Source organism: Podarcis filfolensis, assembly GCF_964270895.1.
Source record: "Podarcis filfolensis genome assembly, chromosome: 15".
Classification (NCBI taxonomy): Eukaryota; Metazoa; Chordata; class Lepidosauria; order Squamata; family Lacertidae; genus Podarcis; species Podarcis filfolensis.
The window spans coordinates 14477293-14494617 of record NC_139618.1 but is presented as its reverse complement, the minus strand read 5'-3'; the positions used below and the strand labels follow the sequence as shown (position 1 = coordinate 14494617).

The 17325-nt window shown below is 48.4% G+C and overlaps 2 protein-coding genes across 8 annotated transcripts in view; both read left to right on the top strand.

Annotated features, from left to right (window-relative positions):
- Positions 1-154: 154 nt before the first annotated feature.
- KCTD7 (potassium channel tetramerization domain containing 7) lies at positions 155-15564 on the top strand. Of its 3 annotated transcripts, none has more exons than XM_083588135.1 (6): positions 157-312; positions 4526-4675; positions 5374-5554; positions 9607-9776; positions 12437-12615; positions 13327-15564. In XM_083588135.1, exons 3-6 carry the CDS (start codon positions 5423-5425, stop codon positions 13701-13703), a joined length of 858 nt encoding a protein of 285 aa, XP_083444261.1. In that variant the 5' UTR covers positions 157-312; positions 4526-4675; positions 5374-5422; the 3' UTR covers positions 13704-15564. The 3 variants fall into 3 exon arrangements, with proteins under 3 accessions (XP_083444262.1, XP_083444261.1, XP_083444263.1); XM_083588137.1 differs by lacking the exon at positions 157-312 and adding an exon at positions 2942-3587 and having other exon boundaries at positions 3845-4675; XM_083588136.1 differs by lacking the exon at positions 4526-4675 and having other exon boundaries at positions 155-312.
- A 1161-nt stretch (positions 15565-16725) lies between these two features.
- Positions 16726-17325, top strand: part of RABGEF1 (RAB guanine nucleotide exchange factor 1) — a 32635-nt gene continuing 32035 nt past the window's right edge. Inside the window, exon 1 of one of the 5 annotated variants that reach the window (XM_083588117.1) lies at positions 16726-16887. The gene's annotated coding sequence lies outside the window, so the exon portion shown is untranslated. The remainder of the gene's footprint in view (positions 16888-17325) is intronic. The other 4 variants (XM_083588119.1, XM_083588115.1, XM_083588118.1 and 1 more) reach the window with 4 other exon arrangements.

The following is a 17325-nucleotide window of genomic DNA, read 5'->3' as shown; positions in this document are numbered from 1 at the left end:
CCTCTCCCCGCGTATTTTGGACTGAACCAATAGGATGTGGGGGTTCCTTACGACACGCCCCTCCCATTGCAACGCCTACTTACCCCCGCTCTGCCTCCTCCCCTCCTAGGTCCCGTTAGTTCGGGAGGTACCCGGATGGAGTGGCACGCATGCGCACAAGCTGACAGGCGCGAAGCTGACAGGCACTGAGGAGGTGCTGGTGGGCCTCGCGTGAGGGGGTCGGGGGTGGGGAATAAATATATATACTTAAGGTGGGACGCGCTGAGGAGGAGTGAAGCGCCGTCATTTCCCCACGGAGGGAAAACCAGACAGGTGAGGGCGAAGGCGGGGCTGGAGGGGAGGTTGCTGTGGCAACATGGCCCCTCCCCTTCTTCGGAGAGGGCGGGGACAGGGAGAGGTGTGATGGCCACGCCCCCTTCTCTTTAAATGAGTCCATCTGGAGGTGCATATTAGTAGATTGCCCCTTTTGCGGGTGGGCATTGTTGCCTGTTATTAAGTGGGGGAGATCCTGCTGGTGACTCCCCTTTTTGGTGTCCGACCCAGAAAGGAAGCCCATTAACTATGGGTGGGTGGAGAGAGGGCAGAAGAAAGGAGGGCGAAGCATTTGCCACCCCACTCCCCATTGGACCACCTCCTGGGCGCCACTGGCTCAAACTTGGGTCCACAGATGTAACTGGTCTCCAGCTCCCATTAACCCCAGCCACTAAGGCTGGTGGTTAGAGGACTATTCGAGTTGTAGTTAAGCAAATAATCAGCCAGGGTGGTATAGCGATACTGTGTGGGCTATTGGTGTAGTGGTTAGAGTGTTGGAGCAGGACCTGGGAGGCCAGGGTTCAAACTCCCTCTGCTTGGCCATGATGCTCCGCTGGGTGACCTTAGACCAGTCACTGCCTCACAGGGTTGCTGTGAGGATTAAATAACGAAGAGAACCACATATGCTGCATTAAGCTCGTTAGAGAAAAAAGGGGGAAATAAATTTCTTTCTTTCCAACCCCTTTTTAAAACAAAACAAAACAAAACAAAACAGTATCTAAAAACGACTAAACCACAATAAAGAAATATACTCATTAAAACCAGCATAAAAACAATGCAGAGAAAAATCTAAAACAATCTCCTGGATCCAGATTTGGAAAAGGGTGGTCCATTTTGTGGCCCCTCCCTTTTCTTTGTGTGGCGTCTCTCTGCCCTTTATCATCTAAAGCCAGAGAAATAGAGGCTATACATAGCTTGATCTTTTAGATCTGTGAGTGTGGGTTGCGTGTGGCATGTTTCGCTGGGCAGAAGTTTTTTATTCTTTTTAATTTTATTTATTGCATTTATAGCTCACCTTTCCTTCAAGGACGTGGGTGGCGCTGTGGGTTAAACCACAGAGCCTAGGACTTGCCGATCAGAAGGTCGGCAGTTCGAATCCCGCTTGGTCCCTGCTCCTGCCAACCTAGCAGTTTGAAAGCACATCAAAGTCAAGTAGATAAACAGGTACCGCTCCAGCGGGAAGGTAAACGGTGTTTCCGTGCGCTGCTCTGGTTTGCCAGAAGCGGCTTAGTTATGCTGGCCACATGACCCGGAAGCTGTACCCAATAAAGCGAGATGAGCGCCGCAACCCCAGAGTCGGCCACGACTGGACCTAATGGTCAGGGGTCCCTTTACCTTTACCTTCCTTCAAGGAGCTCAAAGTGGCAAAGCGACCTGTCCCTATTTTATTCGTGCAGTGGCCCAGTGAGGTACAATAGGCTGAAAGATAGTGGTTGGCCAATGTTGCCCAGTAGAGCGTTGTGGCTGTATGGGCATTTGAACTTCGGTTGCCGTGGTCTGATGTCAACCAAGTTGGCAGTTTTCAAATTGTCCCTTAGGTGGGGAAAAGAAGTTTGGGAACCAATGGCCTATGCATGCAGTTTTGCGGGGCGTATATAGGGACTATTCTGCAGGCACAGGCTGCATGGCTTAATCACAACTTAAGTGGCTATGATACACAACAGGTCTGTCTAGCACAGTGGCATACCACACCTGTTGCGATACCCAGCTGAAAAACAGCCTGGAGCCTCCTTGCCTCTCATCATCCATATAATTGGTGCACCTGCGTCCAGGACCCTGTGGGCAAGACTGGTGTTGTGATCTGCACTCCGCTCCCCCTGGACAGCAGAGGAGGGAGAAAAGAGGCTCCTTTGGTCCCTTATGGCTGAAGCAAAAAAGAGCCATAAACTAAACTGGCTCTGCTTCACTTTTGTTGAGCCTCCTGAGCAGCCCTTTCTGCTAATCCACTCAGATGGAATGGCTGTGGATTCCCTTTGTGAGAACTTTACTAACAGTGGCAGTTGGTGCCCATTGGGGCTGATGGGGCAGAAGGTAGGGAGCCCAATATAAGGTGCAGCCAGAACTAATAACAGGCAGGGCCAACTCATCCTATTTTTGTCCCCATTCTCTTCCTCCCTGCTGAGTTTGACAAGGGCAGCACTGAGATTAAGGAAGAAGAGGAGGCTGCCAGCTAGGCCACCTCCTGGGCTGGTTGTAAGTAAGAAGACAGGCAGATCAGGGCTGGATGAGGACAGACAGAGAATGGTGAGGTGCTGCCCCATTTGCCCTAATGGACCAATCTCCGCTGTTTTTATGTAAGAACTTTAGACTGATCTATAGGTGGTGGGCAACAGCAGAGTAGAAGACTTTAAAGATCACTGTGTAAGAAAGTTATATACTGAAAGTTGTTGAGCTTGTTGAGGAGGCCACCGATCTAAGGTGCCACCTTTTGGAAATTTCCCAAGGCGTCAGTTCCACCTTTGTAATGTCAGGGAAAGTCCAGATGTGTGGCAGCTCTAAGTATGGTGTAGTGCAGGCATAGGCAAACTCGGCCCTCCAGATGTTTTGGGACTACAACTCCCATCATCCCTTAGCTAACAGGACCAGTGGTCAGGGATGATGTGAGTTGTAGTCCCAAAACATCTGGAGGGCTGAGTTTGCCTATGCCTGGTGTAGCGGTTAGAGTGCTGGATTACGATCAGGGATACTAGGCTTCTAATCACCACCAAGTCAGCCATGAAGTTTATTGGGTGACCATTGGAGCAGTCACTATATATCAGCTTAACCACAGGGTTGTTGTGAAGATACAATGGAGAGGTGGAAAAAGTGTGTGGACCAACCTTGAGCTTTATACTGATTCTAGCTTAGTGCTGGCAGTTTCAGGCAGTGTAGATTCTCAGCCCTTCTTGGAGATTCCAGAAATTGAAACTGGGATCTTTTGCAAGCTGGTGTTCTATCACTGAGCTACAATCCTTCCTCTTTGAAATTTGCTGTATTTCTGTGCTGTTGAGAGATACCTACCTATTCCCCCTGGCTATTCAGTGTGATCCTTTATTTAGTATGTTTTGACAGACATTCCCTTTGCCCACTCAGAGGCTCATGATCTAAGGGCATAGCTTCTTGTGTTCTTGGGACTCCAGAATGAGAGCTGGAGAAATATTTCAAATTCCTAAGGGTCAGCATTGCAGTTTCAAAGCAGTGCCAGACATCTGGGATGTCTTGAAGGTTGGTTTGAATATTTCCCGCCCCCCTTAAGCAGAGAATGGAATCAGTGGTAGCTGAGAGATTTGTGTCTGGTGGTCCCTTGCATCATTTAAAAAAATGAAGGGGTTAAGGTCTTTCTAAATCAAGTAAGAACAATTTTATTGCTAAGTTCTTCCATCTGAAAGTTGACATTTGAAATATTCTTTCAGCTGGGCAGCAATTTTCACAGCAACAAGGAAATCTTGCAGGTAGCAGAAAACAACAATGATTTCTGTGGCATTTTGAAGACTTTTAAATTTATTTTATGACAAACTCTTGTGGGAAGCTCTTGCCTTTAAAAATGTGTTAGCTTTTAAGGTGCCACAAGATTTGTTTTCACTGCAACAGGCTAACTCTAACCACCCAACATCAGTTGTAGGAAATGATTTATCCAGCTATGTGGAGAGGTGACAAAATTGCTTGTTGAGGCATTATGAGGAAGTGATCTAATGGTAAGTGATTTGTAAATTGGGAGAACATCTTCCTACGTAATGGAATCAATTAGATGAGACTGTCTTTCAAGCTCAATTTAGAACAGTAGTTTCGATGAAGCTGCACACCAGACCTTTGCAGCTTACCAGTTTGGGGCTCTGAAACAGATGAAATGAGAGGAAATCTCTGCAAATAAATAAAGTGCAGAGAGGTTTATTCTGTTTGGCCATTTGAGGTGGACTGTGAAAGATATCAATAGATTTCATTACGATGAAATCGGATGAATTTATTTGGGACATTGCTGGCCAAAATTGTGCTGGTTTGAGCTCACTGTCCTGCAATGTACTGACTCCTTGAGAGCTGCTGTTTTGATTGCCTTTTTGTGTCCATGTGGTAACTTTGCCCGATTCCCTCGTGTAGGCTCATGCCTTTTTGCCATCTAGAGAGAAAAATAGCCAGTTTGTGTCTCCTCCAGCCTGAGGTGCAGGGGTCGGAAATTCAATCTGTAGTACAAACGGATCCCCTTGCAATCAGTCCAGCTGACTTACTTTCATTTCAGACGTTCAGGCAAACCTCCTTATTCCAGCGCCAGTTGCTTGCAGTGCTGAGGTTCTGCTCCGTTACATATCAGGATTTGTCTGGATGACCGAGAAATGAAATGGTTATAAGAAGCAATTTCAGCGATCTCTGCATGCACGTCAGAACCCAGGTTAAACTAACTTAAAAACTGAATCCCCATCCCTTTGCTGTTTGACCATTAGTATGCCTAACTTGATTCTGAATGTCTATGCTGCTGCCAAAACCTTCCCCCCCCCCAGTTTCCCCGCTATTAATACTGTTGGTGGAACTCTGTGGATCGGGCAAGGAATGCTTTCCTTTGTCCATTTCAAAAGGGGCTTGGAGGGGCAGTGTGGTGTTGGGGAACCACAGGCTAGTGGGGCGTGGCCAAGCGCATGCTGAACCAGTCAGACAGCACCTTCGGTTGACAGCTGTGTGGATTGCCAAATGGCTGCTCAGCAGCAGGTGTCCCCAGCAGCTAATCAGATTTGAGCAAGTAAAATGACAGCCTGGGCAGCTGAGAGCAGGTTGAGCTGGTTAGGCGGCCAATAAGAGCGGCTGTCTCCTCCAGTGAGGGAGTCTCTGGCTGCGAAAGCTGACAGGGAGGTTTCCTGGCGCTGCTGTGCAAATTGGATCCCCTCCCCGCGTGTGCTCCTGACTGGCAGCAGATAGAACAGTCCTGTGTGTTGTGACTCACTCCTGAGAATAGCAATGACACTCGTAAAGGGTTGGCGTGGAGCATCTCTGGGTGCCTGCTGCCCCTCAGTGGCCTTTCTTTATTAAGGAAAGCGCCCCTTCCCCTGCTGTGGTCTCCCATCCCAATGAACATGGCCCTTGTCTCCCTGCCAGCTTTGCCACGGCTGCCCGCCCAGCAGACCTGCTTACAAGAGCCGGAGGGATGGTGGTAGTCACGGGGCAGACCAAAGTGAGCGATGCCATGTCGAGTTCGGATGCGGAGGATGACTCTCAAGAGCCTGCCACGCCGACGGCCACCCAGGCAGAGCACGCTCTGTCCCTCCTGCCTCAGCAGGTGAGTGAGCTGGTGCCTCTTGCACCCTGGTTGCTTCAGTTTTCAGGGGCTGCCGCTGGAATGGTTCTCTCCCTGGAGGCTTCCCCAGAGTGACACTGAGGATCAGCTTCTTTCAGAAACAATACTCTGCTTTCAGCCTGGCTTGTAGCGGTGGGGGCAGGGTCAAGCCCCAGAATCAGTGGTTCCCAAAGTGGGTGGTACCACCCCCTGGGCAGAGTGGTGGGATTACCCAGGGAGGCACTAAGAGGCAAGTGGGTGGCAGGGGGATGCTGGAGGTGTAAATGACTATTCAAGTTCAGCAGTTTTGTTGATTGGATTAAACTAAATAGTGTTAATTGGATTTTGAGTAAATGTGCAATCGTTACTGTTTTGAATTTTATTCTCTTTTTATCTGCCAGAGTGGGTTGTGTAAACCACTATTCTGAATGTTTTTTATAGGGTACGGTATGGTTGAGTGTATGGAACCAAGGGGGGGGTGGCCCCAAAAACTTTGGGAACCAGTGCCCTAAATGGACTTACTTTTTTTTAATGTATATTACTGATTTCTTGTTTTTGTAACCCACCCTGAGCTTGAAGGGGGGGTTGAACTACAAGCTGTTCACAAATCATGACTTTCAAAACAACTTTGATTTTAACAAGTGTTTATACCTAGCATTAGGGGGACGCGGGTGGCGCTGTGGGTAAAACCTCAGTGCCTAGGACTTGCCGATCGCATGGTTGGCGGTTCGAATCCCTGCGGCGGGGTGAGCTCCCGTCTTTCGGTCCCAGCTCCTGCCCACCTAGCAGTTCGAAAGCACCCCTAAGTGCAAGTAGATAAATAGGTACCGCTTTATAGCGGGAAGGTAATCGGCCTTTCAGTGTGCTGTGCTGGTGCTGGCTCGCCAGAGCAGCTTCGTCACGCTGGCCACGTGACCCGCAAGTGTCTCCGGACAGTGCTGGCCCCCGGCCTCTTAAGTGAGATGGGCGCACAACCCTAGAGTCGGCCCGTACGGGCAGGGGTACCTTTACCTTTACCTTTATACCTAGCATTTTTAATACCCTGGCTGCTAAGATTTTTCCAGCCTCAAGACTGAGAAAACTCAGTGTAAGTTAGGAATATTCAGACTTGTTAGGTTTCTGGGCGTTAGCATGTTCTATACACCCAACTAGGGGGTGACAGGAGGAGTCTGGGCACAAAATGAGCAGTTGAGTGGATATCAGTCCACTGGGCACATCACATGACTGTCTTGTTTTTGCAGCTGAGGGAAAACAGGAGATTTACAGACTCCTGCTAAGCTGTGTTTGCTTGGTGGCTTGCAGTTCTGTTAGTGCTCTTGAATAGTTGAAAACCCCTGCAGTCTGCAGCTCCATCTGATCTTGGAGATGGATGTGCAGAACTGGGTGCAAGTGCCAGCCCAGAGCGACTGATCGCTTGCCCTCTCTCTGACTCTGCCAGTGCCACCCTTCCTTGTCTCCTCACAGTCTGCCTCCTTCTGCCTTCTACACAAAGTCATCTGCTGCTGAGTCATTTTTGAGCAGTGACATGAGCCTAAGAGGAGCCCTGCAGGATCAGTCCAAAGGTCCACCTAGCCCTGTGCATCCTGCCTTCTGCAGTAGCCGACCAGGTGCCTCCATGAAACCCACCATGTACAGGGCGGCAAGGTGACAGCTCTCTCCTGCTGTTGCTCCCCTGCAACTGGTACCCAGTGACATCCTGAGCCTGGGAATGCCATATAGGGGTGGGAGAGAACCTGCACCGGGCTTTGGTGCTTCATGGCTAGACAGCAGCCATGGTCCAAGGTACATTGACCTATCTGAGACTGGTGCACCAACTGGGAATTTCAGACCTGGAGGCATGTGCCATAGGCTGGATTGCTGCTTTGTGTGGGGCTATCCCTTGAAGGGACGCGAGTAGCGCTGTGGCCTAAACCACTGAGCCTTGGGCTTGCCGATCAGAAGGTCGGCGGTTCAAATCCCTGTGACAGGTGAGCTCCCATTGCTTGGTCCCAGATCCTGCCAACATAGCAGTTTGAAAGCACGTCAAAGTGCAAGTAGATAAATAGGTACTGCTCTGGCAGGAAGGTAAACGGCGCTTCCGTGCGCTGCTCTGGTTCAACAGAAGCGGCTTAGTCATGCTGGCCACATGACCCAGAAGCTGTCTGCGAACAAACGCCGGCTCCCTCGGCCAGTAAAGCGAGATGAGCACTGCAACCCCAGAGTCATCCACGACTTGACTTAACGGTCAGGGGTCCCTTTACCTTTACCCCTTGAAGCATCTCCTAAGATACTTCAGGCAGTTGATGATGTGTCAGTATGAAGAAAAAGTGCAGCGTTTGGGACTCTTTAGTTTAGAGAAAAGGTGAGTAAGAGGTGGCAAAATACAAGTTTATAAAATTATGCATGGCATGGGGAAGGTGGATAGAGAATTTTTTTCTGCCTCTCTCATAACACTAGAACTCGTGGACATCCAATGAAACTGAAGGGTGGAAGATTAAGAACAGGTAAAAAAAAAACACCATTCTTCACAGAGCACATAGTTAAACTGCCCCCTTGTTTTTGTTTTTTAAAAATTAAAGTTTCAAGCTGTCCCCTTGTTTTTATCTGCCCTGGTTCATCTTTTTTATTGTTCTTAACTGATTTTACTGTTTTGCTCATGTTATTTTATTTTGTAAATAGATTTGTAATTAGGAAGGAAAGATATACACTCCTTTAAAGAAGTAAAATATAGACCACCTCCTTCTTCTCAAATTTGTCTAGTCCCCTTTTAAAGCCCTCTGAGCTGGGGGCCAGTGCCCATATCTTGCAGCAGGGATTTCCACAGCGTGTGACAAAGTCCTCTCTTTTGTCTGCCCTGAAACTCTCACCCTTCAGCTTCCTAAGATTGCCCAATCAGGTTCTAGTATTCTGAGAGTCAGCATGGTGTAGTGGTTAGCGTCTCAGACTAGAACCTTGGAGACCAGGGTTAAAATCTCCACTTGGCCATGAAGCTCTCACAGTGGGTGACTTTAGGGACAGTCATTGCCTCTCAGTTTAACCTACCTCACAGGGTTATTGTGAGGATAAAATGGAGAGGAGGAAAACTATGTATGGCACCTTGAGTTCCTTGGAGGAAAATTTGGGATACAGATGCAATAAAATAAAAATCAAAAGTATAAAAAGAGGGAGAAATATGTTCATCTACTTTCTCCACACTGGCTTGTTTGTATTCAGTGCAGCCTGAATTACCGTATTTTTCGCCCTATAGGACGCACTTTTTCCCCTCCAAAAATGAAGGGGAAATGTGTGCGTCCTATGGGGCGAATGCAGGCTTTCGCTGAAGCCTGGAGAGTGAGAGGGGTCGGTGGGCACCGACCCCTCTCGCTCTCCAGGCTTCGCGGACCTCTCCGCAAGCAGCGGTAGCGCTCCCGCTGCTTGCGGAGAGTTGCCAGCATGCCGAAGCCTGCGCATGCTGAGATCAGCGCGTCCAGGCTTCGCGGACCTCTCCGCAAGCAGCGGGAGCCCTCCCGCTGCTTGCGGAGAGTTGCCAGCATGCCGAAGCCTGCGCACGCTGAGATCAGCGCGTCCAGGCTTCGCGGACCTCTCCGCAAGCAGCGGGAGCGCTCCCGCTGCTTGCGGAGAGTTGCCAGCATGCCGAAGCCTGCGCACGCTGAGATCAGCGCGTCCAGGCTTCGCGGACCTCTCCGCAAGCAGCGGGAGCCAGCGCTGGGCTCCCACGGCTTGCAGAGAGCTGCCTGTTTGGGGGCTGGGGTCGGGGGAAGCTCGGGCCTCCCCCGCCCCAGCCCCGCGCCTGGGGGGGAAAATAATTTCCCCCCCTTTATTTCCCCCCCAAAAACTAGGTGCGCCTTATGGGACGGTGCGTCCTATAGGGCGAAAAATACGGTCACTTGATCCATCACTGCAAGAAACTGCATACCCCCTAAATCTGTTCTAGGGGGCAGATTTGGGTAGGATGTGGGGCATGGGGAAGATTGGGAAGTTTTATTGGGCAAGCGTAAATTTTCAACTGATGGGAAATGATACTTGAATGCCGACCTATGTGCTGAATTTCTACATACATTGTTTCTTCCTCCCAGTTCCCTGAAGTGGTTCCACTGAATGTTGGAGGAGCTTATTTCACTACCAGGTTGTCAACACTGCGGCGCCACGAAGACACAATGCTCTCGGCTATGTTCAGTGGCCGACACTACATCCCAACAGATGCGGAGGGGAGATACTTTATTGACCGAGACGGGAAGTTCTTTGGGTATGTCTTCTTTGCCTGTGGCACTCCCTTAGCTACAAAAGCTCCAGGAACAAGGCGGTTCCTCTGTCCCTTGGAGGTAGCATGATCTGTATGCCCCTTCTACCTTCGCACTCATGTTCCCATAGGGGTGATGGGAACTGCTCTAGGCGGCCAAAGAACAGCAGCTGGCAAGGTAGCATCTAGACTTTCAAGAAAGGAGATTCCAACTAAACATGAGAAAGAACCTTATGATGGGATGAGCTGTTCAACAGTGGAATGGACTCTCTCAGAAGGTGGTGGACTCCTTCATCTGGGTTTTTTAAGCAGAGGTTGGATGACTGTCAGTGATTCTTTCGCTGTGATTCCTTTGCTGCAGTGGGTTGGAGCAGATGATCTTTAGAGTCTGTTCTAACTTTACGAGTCTATGCTGCTGTTATTCTAAGAAATGGGGTAATTGTTTTGGAGGACAATGTTGGTGGAGCTGTTTGTGGTCAGAATGTCAGTCTGTCTGCAGTCTGCTGGACCAGGTCTCCTTGACATATTCCTGTGGTTGGAGGTATATATTGTATTACTGGAAGTGGTGGATTTTGAGTGCTTTTTTGGGTGGCAGGTAGCAGTGTGGCAATGGGTCTTTTCTGTGCTGGATCCACATTGTCCACAGGGCGGCTTGCCTGGTGCCATCATTACATATTTTTAGGCACCAGGCAAAAACAGTTATTTTCTGTCAGGCCTTTGGCTTTTAATTATCTGTGGCCTCTTTATTACTTTATTAAACTTAAACCCCACCTTTTTCTCCAAGGAGTCCAAGGTGATGTATGTGGTTCTCATCCTGCCTCATTTAATCCCCCACAACAACCCTGTGAAGTAGGTTAGGCTGACAGGCAGTTAATGGCCCAAGGACACAACCAGTGAACTACATGGCTGAGTGCACATTTGAACCCTGGTATCCTGGTCCTAGTCTGACACTCTTAAAAAAGAAGTACACTACACTGGCTCTCTTGAGTGGGTGGGATGTCTTAATCTTGCCTTTTAAAAATGTAAATTTGCTTTAAGACCTTTTTTATCTGTTTTGTTTAATGCTAGTTTTGATGTAAATGCTATTTAATTCTTTCTGAGAATCGCTTTGAGTTGTTTTTGTAAAAAAGTGACTAATAAGTTTAATCAATCAATCAATAATACCATATTGGCCCGAATAGAAGCCGCACCCAAATATAAGCTGCACCTTTAAAATTGGAGGGGGGAAAAGAAAAGAAAAAATACCCGAATATAAGCTGCCCCATTCCTAGCTGCTCCTGGCTGCATACTGAGTGGGGGGAGCCATGCTGTGTTGTGAACAGCCTTCCTCGCTCTCTTCCTTCCCAGCCTTTGGGGAGAGGATGGGGGACTATGCTGGGCTGGGTGCCTCTTTGCCACGCTCCTGGTGCTGCTTGCCCCATGCTCCTGGCTGCATACTGTAAGGTTGCGAATATAAGCCGTACTTTAACTTTTCATGGTCATAATTTGGGGGGAAAGTGAGGCTTGTGTTCAGGCCAATACAGTAATAATAATATGAATGGAAACTGCATAAGAGCTTCAGCTCAAGAGATGGTTGGAATGGGGTGGGGCACCCTTCGGATTTTCCGTCTCATGCCCTGACTTTGAGCGCTGGACAGGGTCAGATGGCAAGTAACAGATGCCCTTTGTTTGTGCTGCATGTGGTCACTAATAGGATTGATTAGTCAAAGTGACTGTGCTGCTTTTGCCTCTGGAAACAGGATATTAAAAGGTTCTTCAGCCCTTGGAATGCTGACCTTCCTGTTTCAGAATAAATGTGTAATATCCTGACCTTGCAAAGTTAGCTACTTAAATTAGTGCTGCCATGCGTCCGGAATTTCCTGGACATAGCTGGGATTCAGCCCTCGGAAATGGCATCTGGGTGGAAATAGCTGAAATGTCCGGGAAAATCCAGACATATGGGAAGCCATGTCAGAAGTGTAGATTTAGCTGAATTCCCTTAAAAATAACTCAAAGCCTCATGGCGGGGGGTTTTGGTGGGGGTTTTTTTTTTTTGCTAAAAAAAACTCAACAAGTTTTGTGTCTGGATTTTCATTTTTTGAAATATGGCAACCCTACAAATAGACCCCGTCTTGTTTTGTTCTTATATCCCGACTTTTAAAATAGAAATGGCTGAAAACTCTGAAACACATGTGCAGTGTTATCTTAACAAACATGAAGACAGTATGATTCCCCTTGAGAGAATTTCCCTCTCGGGGCTAGCCCCAAAGGCCTGCATCATTTGTTCCACCATGTGCATCCCAGAATCCCCTGTGGTGTATGGCTGCTTCATTGAAACATGTTGGATCCAAGCATCTGCTTGGGTTGCTTGGGTCAGTTGGAGTTTCTTGGGTGAAGATAATTCTAGCTTTAATGACATTATATTATCTAGTCTAGAGCAAATGCAGTATATAGTATTAATAAAAGTTAGAGTACGATAAAGTAAGATAAAAAACATCTGCCCTATATCCTTTGAACCCTTTTGCATATTCCTGGAGGTACGAGTTCCACAGTTTGGGAAACGCTGATCTACAGCCCCAGTTTTGAACACATTGCCTGCAATGTAATGAAAAGGAGATGGAGTGTGTGTTTTGGGAACCATCAACCAACCTGTATACTCAAGTTCCTTCTGCCTTTTCTTTTTTTAGGGATGTGCTCAATTTCCTGCGGTCTGGCGACTTGCCTCCAAGGGAACGCGTGAGGGCAGTTTACAAGGAAGCCCAATATTATTCCATTGGACCCTTGCTAGACCTTCTTGAGGAGCTCCAGCCCCTCAAAGGAGAAAAAGTCCGGCAGGCTTTCCTGGGCTTGATGCCATATTACAAAGGTAAATTGAAGGGGTGGGGACAGGCAGCTTGTGGGTGTGTCTTGCAGCAGGCCAGAAGTGCTTTTGAAACAGTGCCCTCCCAATGTTTTGAACTGCAACAGAAGCAGATTTAGGGCAGTGCAAGTGGTGTGGTTACACCAGGTGCCGTAAGGGTGTCAAATGGCACAGGGTGGCATATTTCTAAGGTCTGCCCCTGACTGCAGCTCCCATCACCTGCAGCCAGCATAGCCATATAATAAAGGTAAAGGGACCCCTGACCATTAGGTCCAGTCGTGGCCGACTCTGGGGTTGTGGCGCTCATCTCGTGGCGAGGGAGCCGGCGTACAGCTTCTGGGTCATGTGGCCAGCATGACTAAGCCGCTTCTGTCGAACCAGAGCAGCGCATGGAAATGCCATTTACCTTCCCACCAGAGCGGTACCTATTTATCTACTTGCACTTTGATGTGCAGGAGCAGGGACCAAGCAACAGGAGCTCACCCCGTCGTGGGGATTCGAACTGTCGACATTCTGATCGGCAAGTCCTAGGCTCTGTGGTTTAACCCACAGCGCCACCTGTGTCCCAGCCATATAATACTTGGTCTGAAAGGAGCTTGGTTGTGCTGGCTGGGGCTGTGGAAGGTTGAAGCCTGAAACATCTGAAGGCACCCGTTTGAGGAACGCACATCTTCTCAATGTTCGTTTTTTCACACACCTCTCTTCCTTGCTTTTCAGAGCACCTGGAGCGGATTGTGGAGATTGCAAAGCTGCGCGCCATGCAGCGGAAGGCCCGCTTTGCCAAGCTGAAGATCTGCGTTTTCAAGGAGGAGATGCCCATCACGCCCTACGAGTGCCCGCTCTTCAACTCCCTGCGCTTTGAGCGGAGTGAGGGCGAGGCCAAACTCTTTGAGCACCACTGTGAGGTGGACGTGTCCTTTGGGCCCTGGGAGGCCGTGGCGGACGTGTACGACCTCCTCCACTGCATCGTGACGGACCTCTCCAGCAGGGGCATCACCGTGGACCACCAGTGCATTGGGGTCTGCGACAAGCACCTGATCAACCACTACTACTGCAAGCGCCCCATTTACGAGTTCAAGATCACGTGGTGGTGAGCCCATCCGGGCGTGGGAAGAGGTAGCTGGCTGGTTTTGCCATCTTCTCCATGGCCTTGTTGCCCTGCGTTCCGAGAAACGGTGGCACTGCTGATAGCGTGCTGGAGTCTTATCTTGGCAGGAGAACTTGACCTCCATTCGTAGCTATGCAGCAAACTGGGGTCTCTCCTGTGATTCTTGCTTCAAGGAAGAGAAATCCTTCTGGAAGGACACATGCTACTGTGGCTGACACATAGGGTCCCAGTAGAAGTATATGCCAGTTGGTGTGTATTGAGGTTTTTGGAAGGGCTCTAACCCGCAATTCAAGCCTGTTTCGGCCCACGCTGGTCTCACTTGCCTGCACTTGCCTAGGGGGCACCGCCACACCGTTGCACAATCTTCCAACTGCACCCCTGGAGACATAGTTAGCTGTTTTGTAGCCACCTGGCGTTGGAAGTGCACAGGAGCACTTTATTTTTACACCACTTCCGCTGGCATGTGACTTTTTGCTGCTGTTTCGACCTTCAGGACAGAAGGACAAAGTACTTTTCAGAGATGCTGAGGTTTCAGAAGTGAATTATCTCTACAAATGTCTGAACTTTCTCTGTGTTAAATCCCTGCTTTATTTATGTGTCTGTATTGGTTAATTCTTTCATGTGTTTGTGTTGAAATTTAATTTATTTCCACTCCCCTGACCCCAAAGGGCAGGTGTTGGGTGGTTCTTTTTAACTCCTTGGTGCTTGTTCGGACCGCATAGGTTGCATTCTTAAATGAATTCAAAAATAACGGTATATATATATATATATATATATATATATATATATATATATATATATAAATGTGCCTGTTTATTGCTTTGGGTGCTTTAGCTGTTGACTATACCTGGATGGAAACTTCTCCCGCACTTTGATGAAGTGTCAGTAAGCCAGCCCCAAATCTCATGGCCAGAAGTTACTGTTAGCATGGAAACTTTCTCAGCTTGGCGATGGCTGGCATGCTTCTTTGGGGATTGGAGCATGCAGGATCATTGCAGCCAGATGTTTTATTGGATTGGCCTGTTATTGGCTGAATTAAGAGCACATGATTAAACTGTGGAACTTTCCACCACAGGAGGCAGTGATGACCACCAATTTAGATGGTTTTAAAAGAGGATTGGATAAATTCCTGGAGGAAAGGGCTATCGATGGCTGAAAGCGACAGTGATTATGCTCTGCCTCCACAGTCAGAGGCAGTAATGCTTCTGAATACCAGTTCTGGAAGCCACAGGAAGGGAGAGGGCTCTTGTGCTTGGATCCTGCTTGCGTGCTTACCAAAAGAGGCATCTGGTTGGCCACTGTAAGAAAAGGATGCTGCACTAGATGGGCCGTTGGCCTGATCCAGCATGGCTTATGTTCATTCATTTCAGTGAGTCTACTCTGAGTAAAACTTAGTTGAATGCCACCCAGTGGAAATTATTTCCAGGAAGACACGTGATTAGAGTAGTCTGGGGTTCTATGAATTGTTCTCATCCCTCTCCCCCTGCCCTCCCGGTACAAATAAGCTGATGTTTGTTTATGGGGAGATAAAAAGGGATTCTGAGCATACTCCTTTAGTAGATTTGGCAAGCAATTCATTATGACTGTTAAAACATTTCTTTAAGAGTATATTTTACCCAGATGTCTCTATGCATTACGACCTTCAATGCCTTCTGCAAAAATGAGAAATGTAAATGGATTTGCAAGGTGGGAGTTATTTGTTGTCTTCAAACAGTGGATATTGCAATGATAAAACCATTCAAGTATGTTATTTCACCTCTCTCCCCTTTTACAGCCCATATTTTGTATTGAAACGTGTTGTGTCTCAGTAACGTGCAATAAATTATCTCACTATGGTCACTATCTAACTGTGCTCACAATTATCTTTTTTTAAGGCTGCCAAACACTAAAAGCAGGGCTGGGTGGGTATCATAATATGCTCCTCCCTTTAGGAGACCCCCTACCACTTTTATTTTCTGCCAGAATAGCTTCAAAAAACAACAGCAAGCTAGTCTCTGTCCTCAGGTTTACAATCTAAAAAAAGCAATGAAAGATGAGGAAAAAGGGGCAGGTAGGGAGGAGGAAAAAAGCACTCTCAGGTATCAGTTCTTGAAGCTGTAGCTCTTAAAATAGTTCTGGCAGCCAGCGAACATGATGTTCTCCAAATGACACTAACTGTCACCATTCCTGGTAACTGGCAATGCTGGTATAATGATAATTACTTTACATTTTATATCCCACCATTGCTTCCAAGGAGCTCAAGGTGGAGTATATTGCTCCCCCCACTTCCCATTTCATCTTCACAACAACCTTGTGAGGTAGGTTAGGCTGAGATAGGGCTGAGCAGGGATTTGAACCCAGGTCTCCCATGTCCTAGCCTGACACTAACCACAGCACCACTACCGCTTGATGGGGCTTGGAGTCCAACATGTGAAAGGACACAATGATGCCTATCCCTTGTGCATGCCAAAACACATGGGTGGGGTACTAATGGATAATAATAGTAATAATAAAAATAAAAATAAAAATAAAAATAAAAAATAGACAGGGTGAGGGGGTACAAACTTTAAAAAAATAATACAGACAACAAAACTAACTTTTAGCTGCATAGGTGCGTAGGATGGTGAACAGAACAATTTACAGTATCCCCAGTTCTCAGCACTCTTATCTTTCTCTCTGTGTGTGTTTGTAAAAACAGCTCCCAAATATCCCCCCCCCAAAAAAACCCTGACTTTCATTACTTAAAAAAAAAATCTGTATCAGGAATGGGGAACTTTTCCCACTCACGCACTTCCCTCCTTTTTGGGTATGTGTGAGACATGCACCAACAGCTGGCTTCGCGAAGAGGCAAAAGTGCTCTCGTGCTCGTCATGACTGCACACGTGCAGTACTTCCGTGCATTAAGCCGGGCTATCCACACGGGGACCCAGAAGCGAGCGGCTACCTACATCTCTACCAACTACCATATCTCTACAGCGTCCATGAAGTTCCTCCCTCGGCCCCGCCCCGCCCCGCCCCGCCCCTCTGTCAGCCTCCGTCACGTGCTCAGGGCGATCGGACGCCCGGCACCGCCCTTCGCTTGCCCCGTTGCGGAAGTGACGCAAGGACGCCGAAGGGCGGGGGAAGGAGGAGGAGGAAGAAGGAGAAACAAGCTGGTGAGGATACGCAGGAGGCGGCGAAGGGCCCCCCAGGTGAGCCTGGCTGGCTGTGGGGCCGAAGAGGGAGGGGAAAAGGGGTTTCAAAACCCCATGGAGTTTGGGGGTGGGTGGGAAGGAGAGTGAAAGGACCCCGCACCCTCCCCCCTCCCATCTCTCCTTCCTTACCGAGTAATCTGGGAGCTTTAATTGCTGTAATTATCGTGTTTGTCACTGAATGGCCCTGCTATTGTTAAGTTATCTATTGCATTGATGTCCCACCTTCTTCCCCTCCGAGGAGCTCCAGGTGGGGAACGTGGTTCTTCTCCCCCTTCTCCGTGTAATCCCCACAACGACCCTGTGAGGTAGGCTAGGCTGAGAGACAGGGACTGGCCCAAGGTCACCCAGGGAGCTGCATGGTTTAATGGGGATTTGAACCCTGGTCTCAGCCCAACACTTTAACCACTACACCACACTGTCTCAGTTAGGTTCAGT

Excerpts from the sequence above, each read along its gene's own strand:
- KCTD7 (XM_083588136.1), top strand. The coding sequence starts at position 5,423 with ATGGTGGTAGTCACGGGGCAGACCAAAGTGAGCGATGCCATGTCGAGT. Across the intron at positions 5,555-9,606 it reads TGTCCCTCCTGCCTCAGCAG|TTCCCTGAAGTGGTTCCACT; the intron begins GTGAGTGAGCTG and ends TCTTCCTCCCAG. Across the intron at positions 12,616-13,326 it reads CTTGATGCCATATTACAAAG|AGCACCTGGAGCGGATTGTG; the intron begins GTAAATTGAAGG and ends CTTGCTTTTCAG.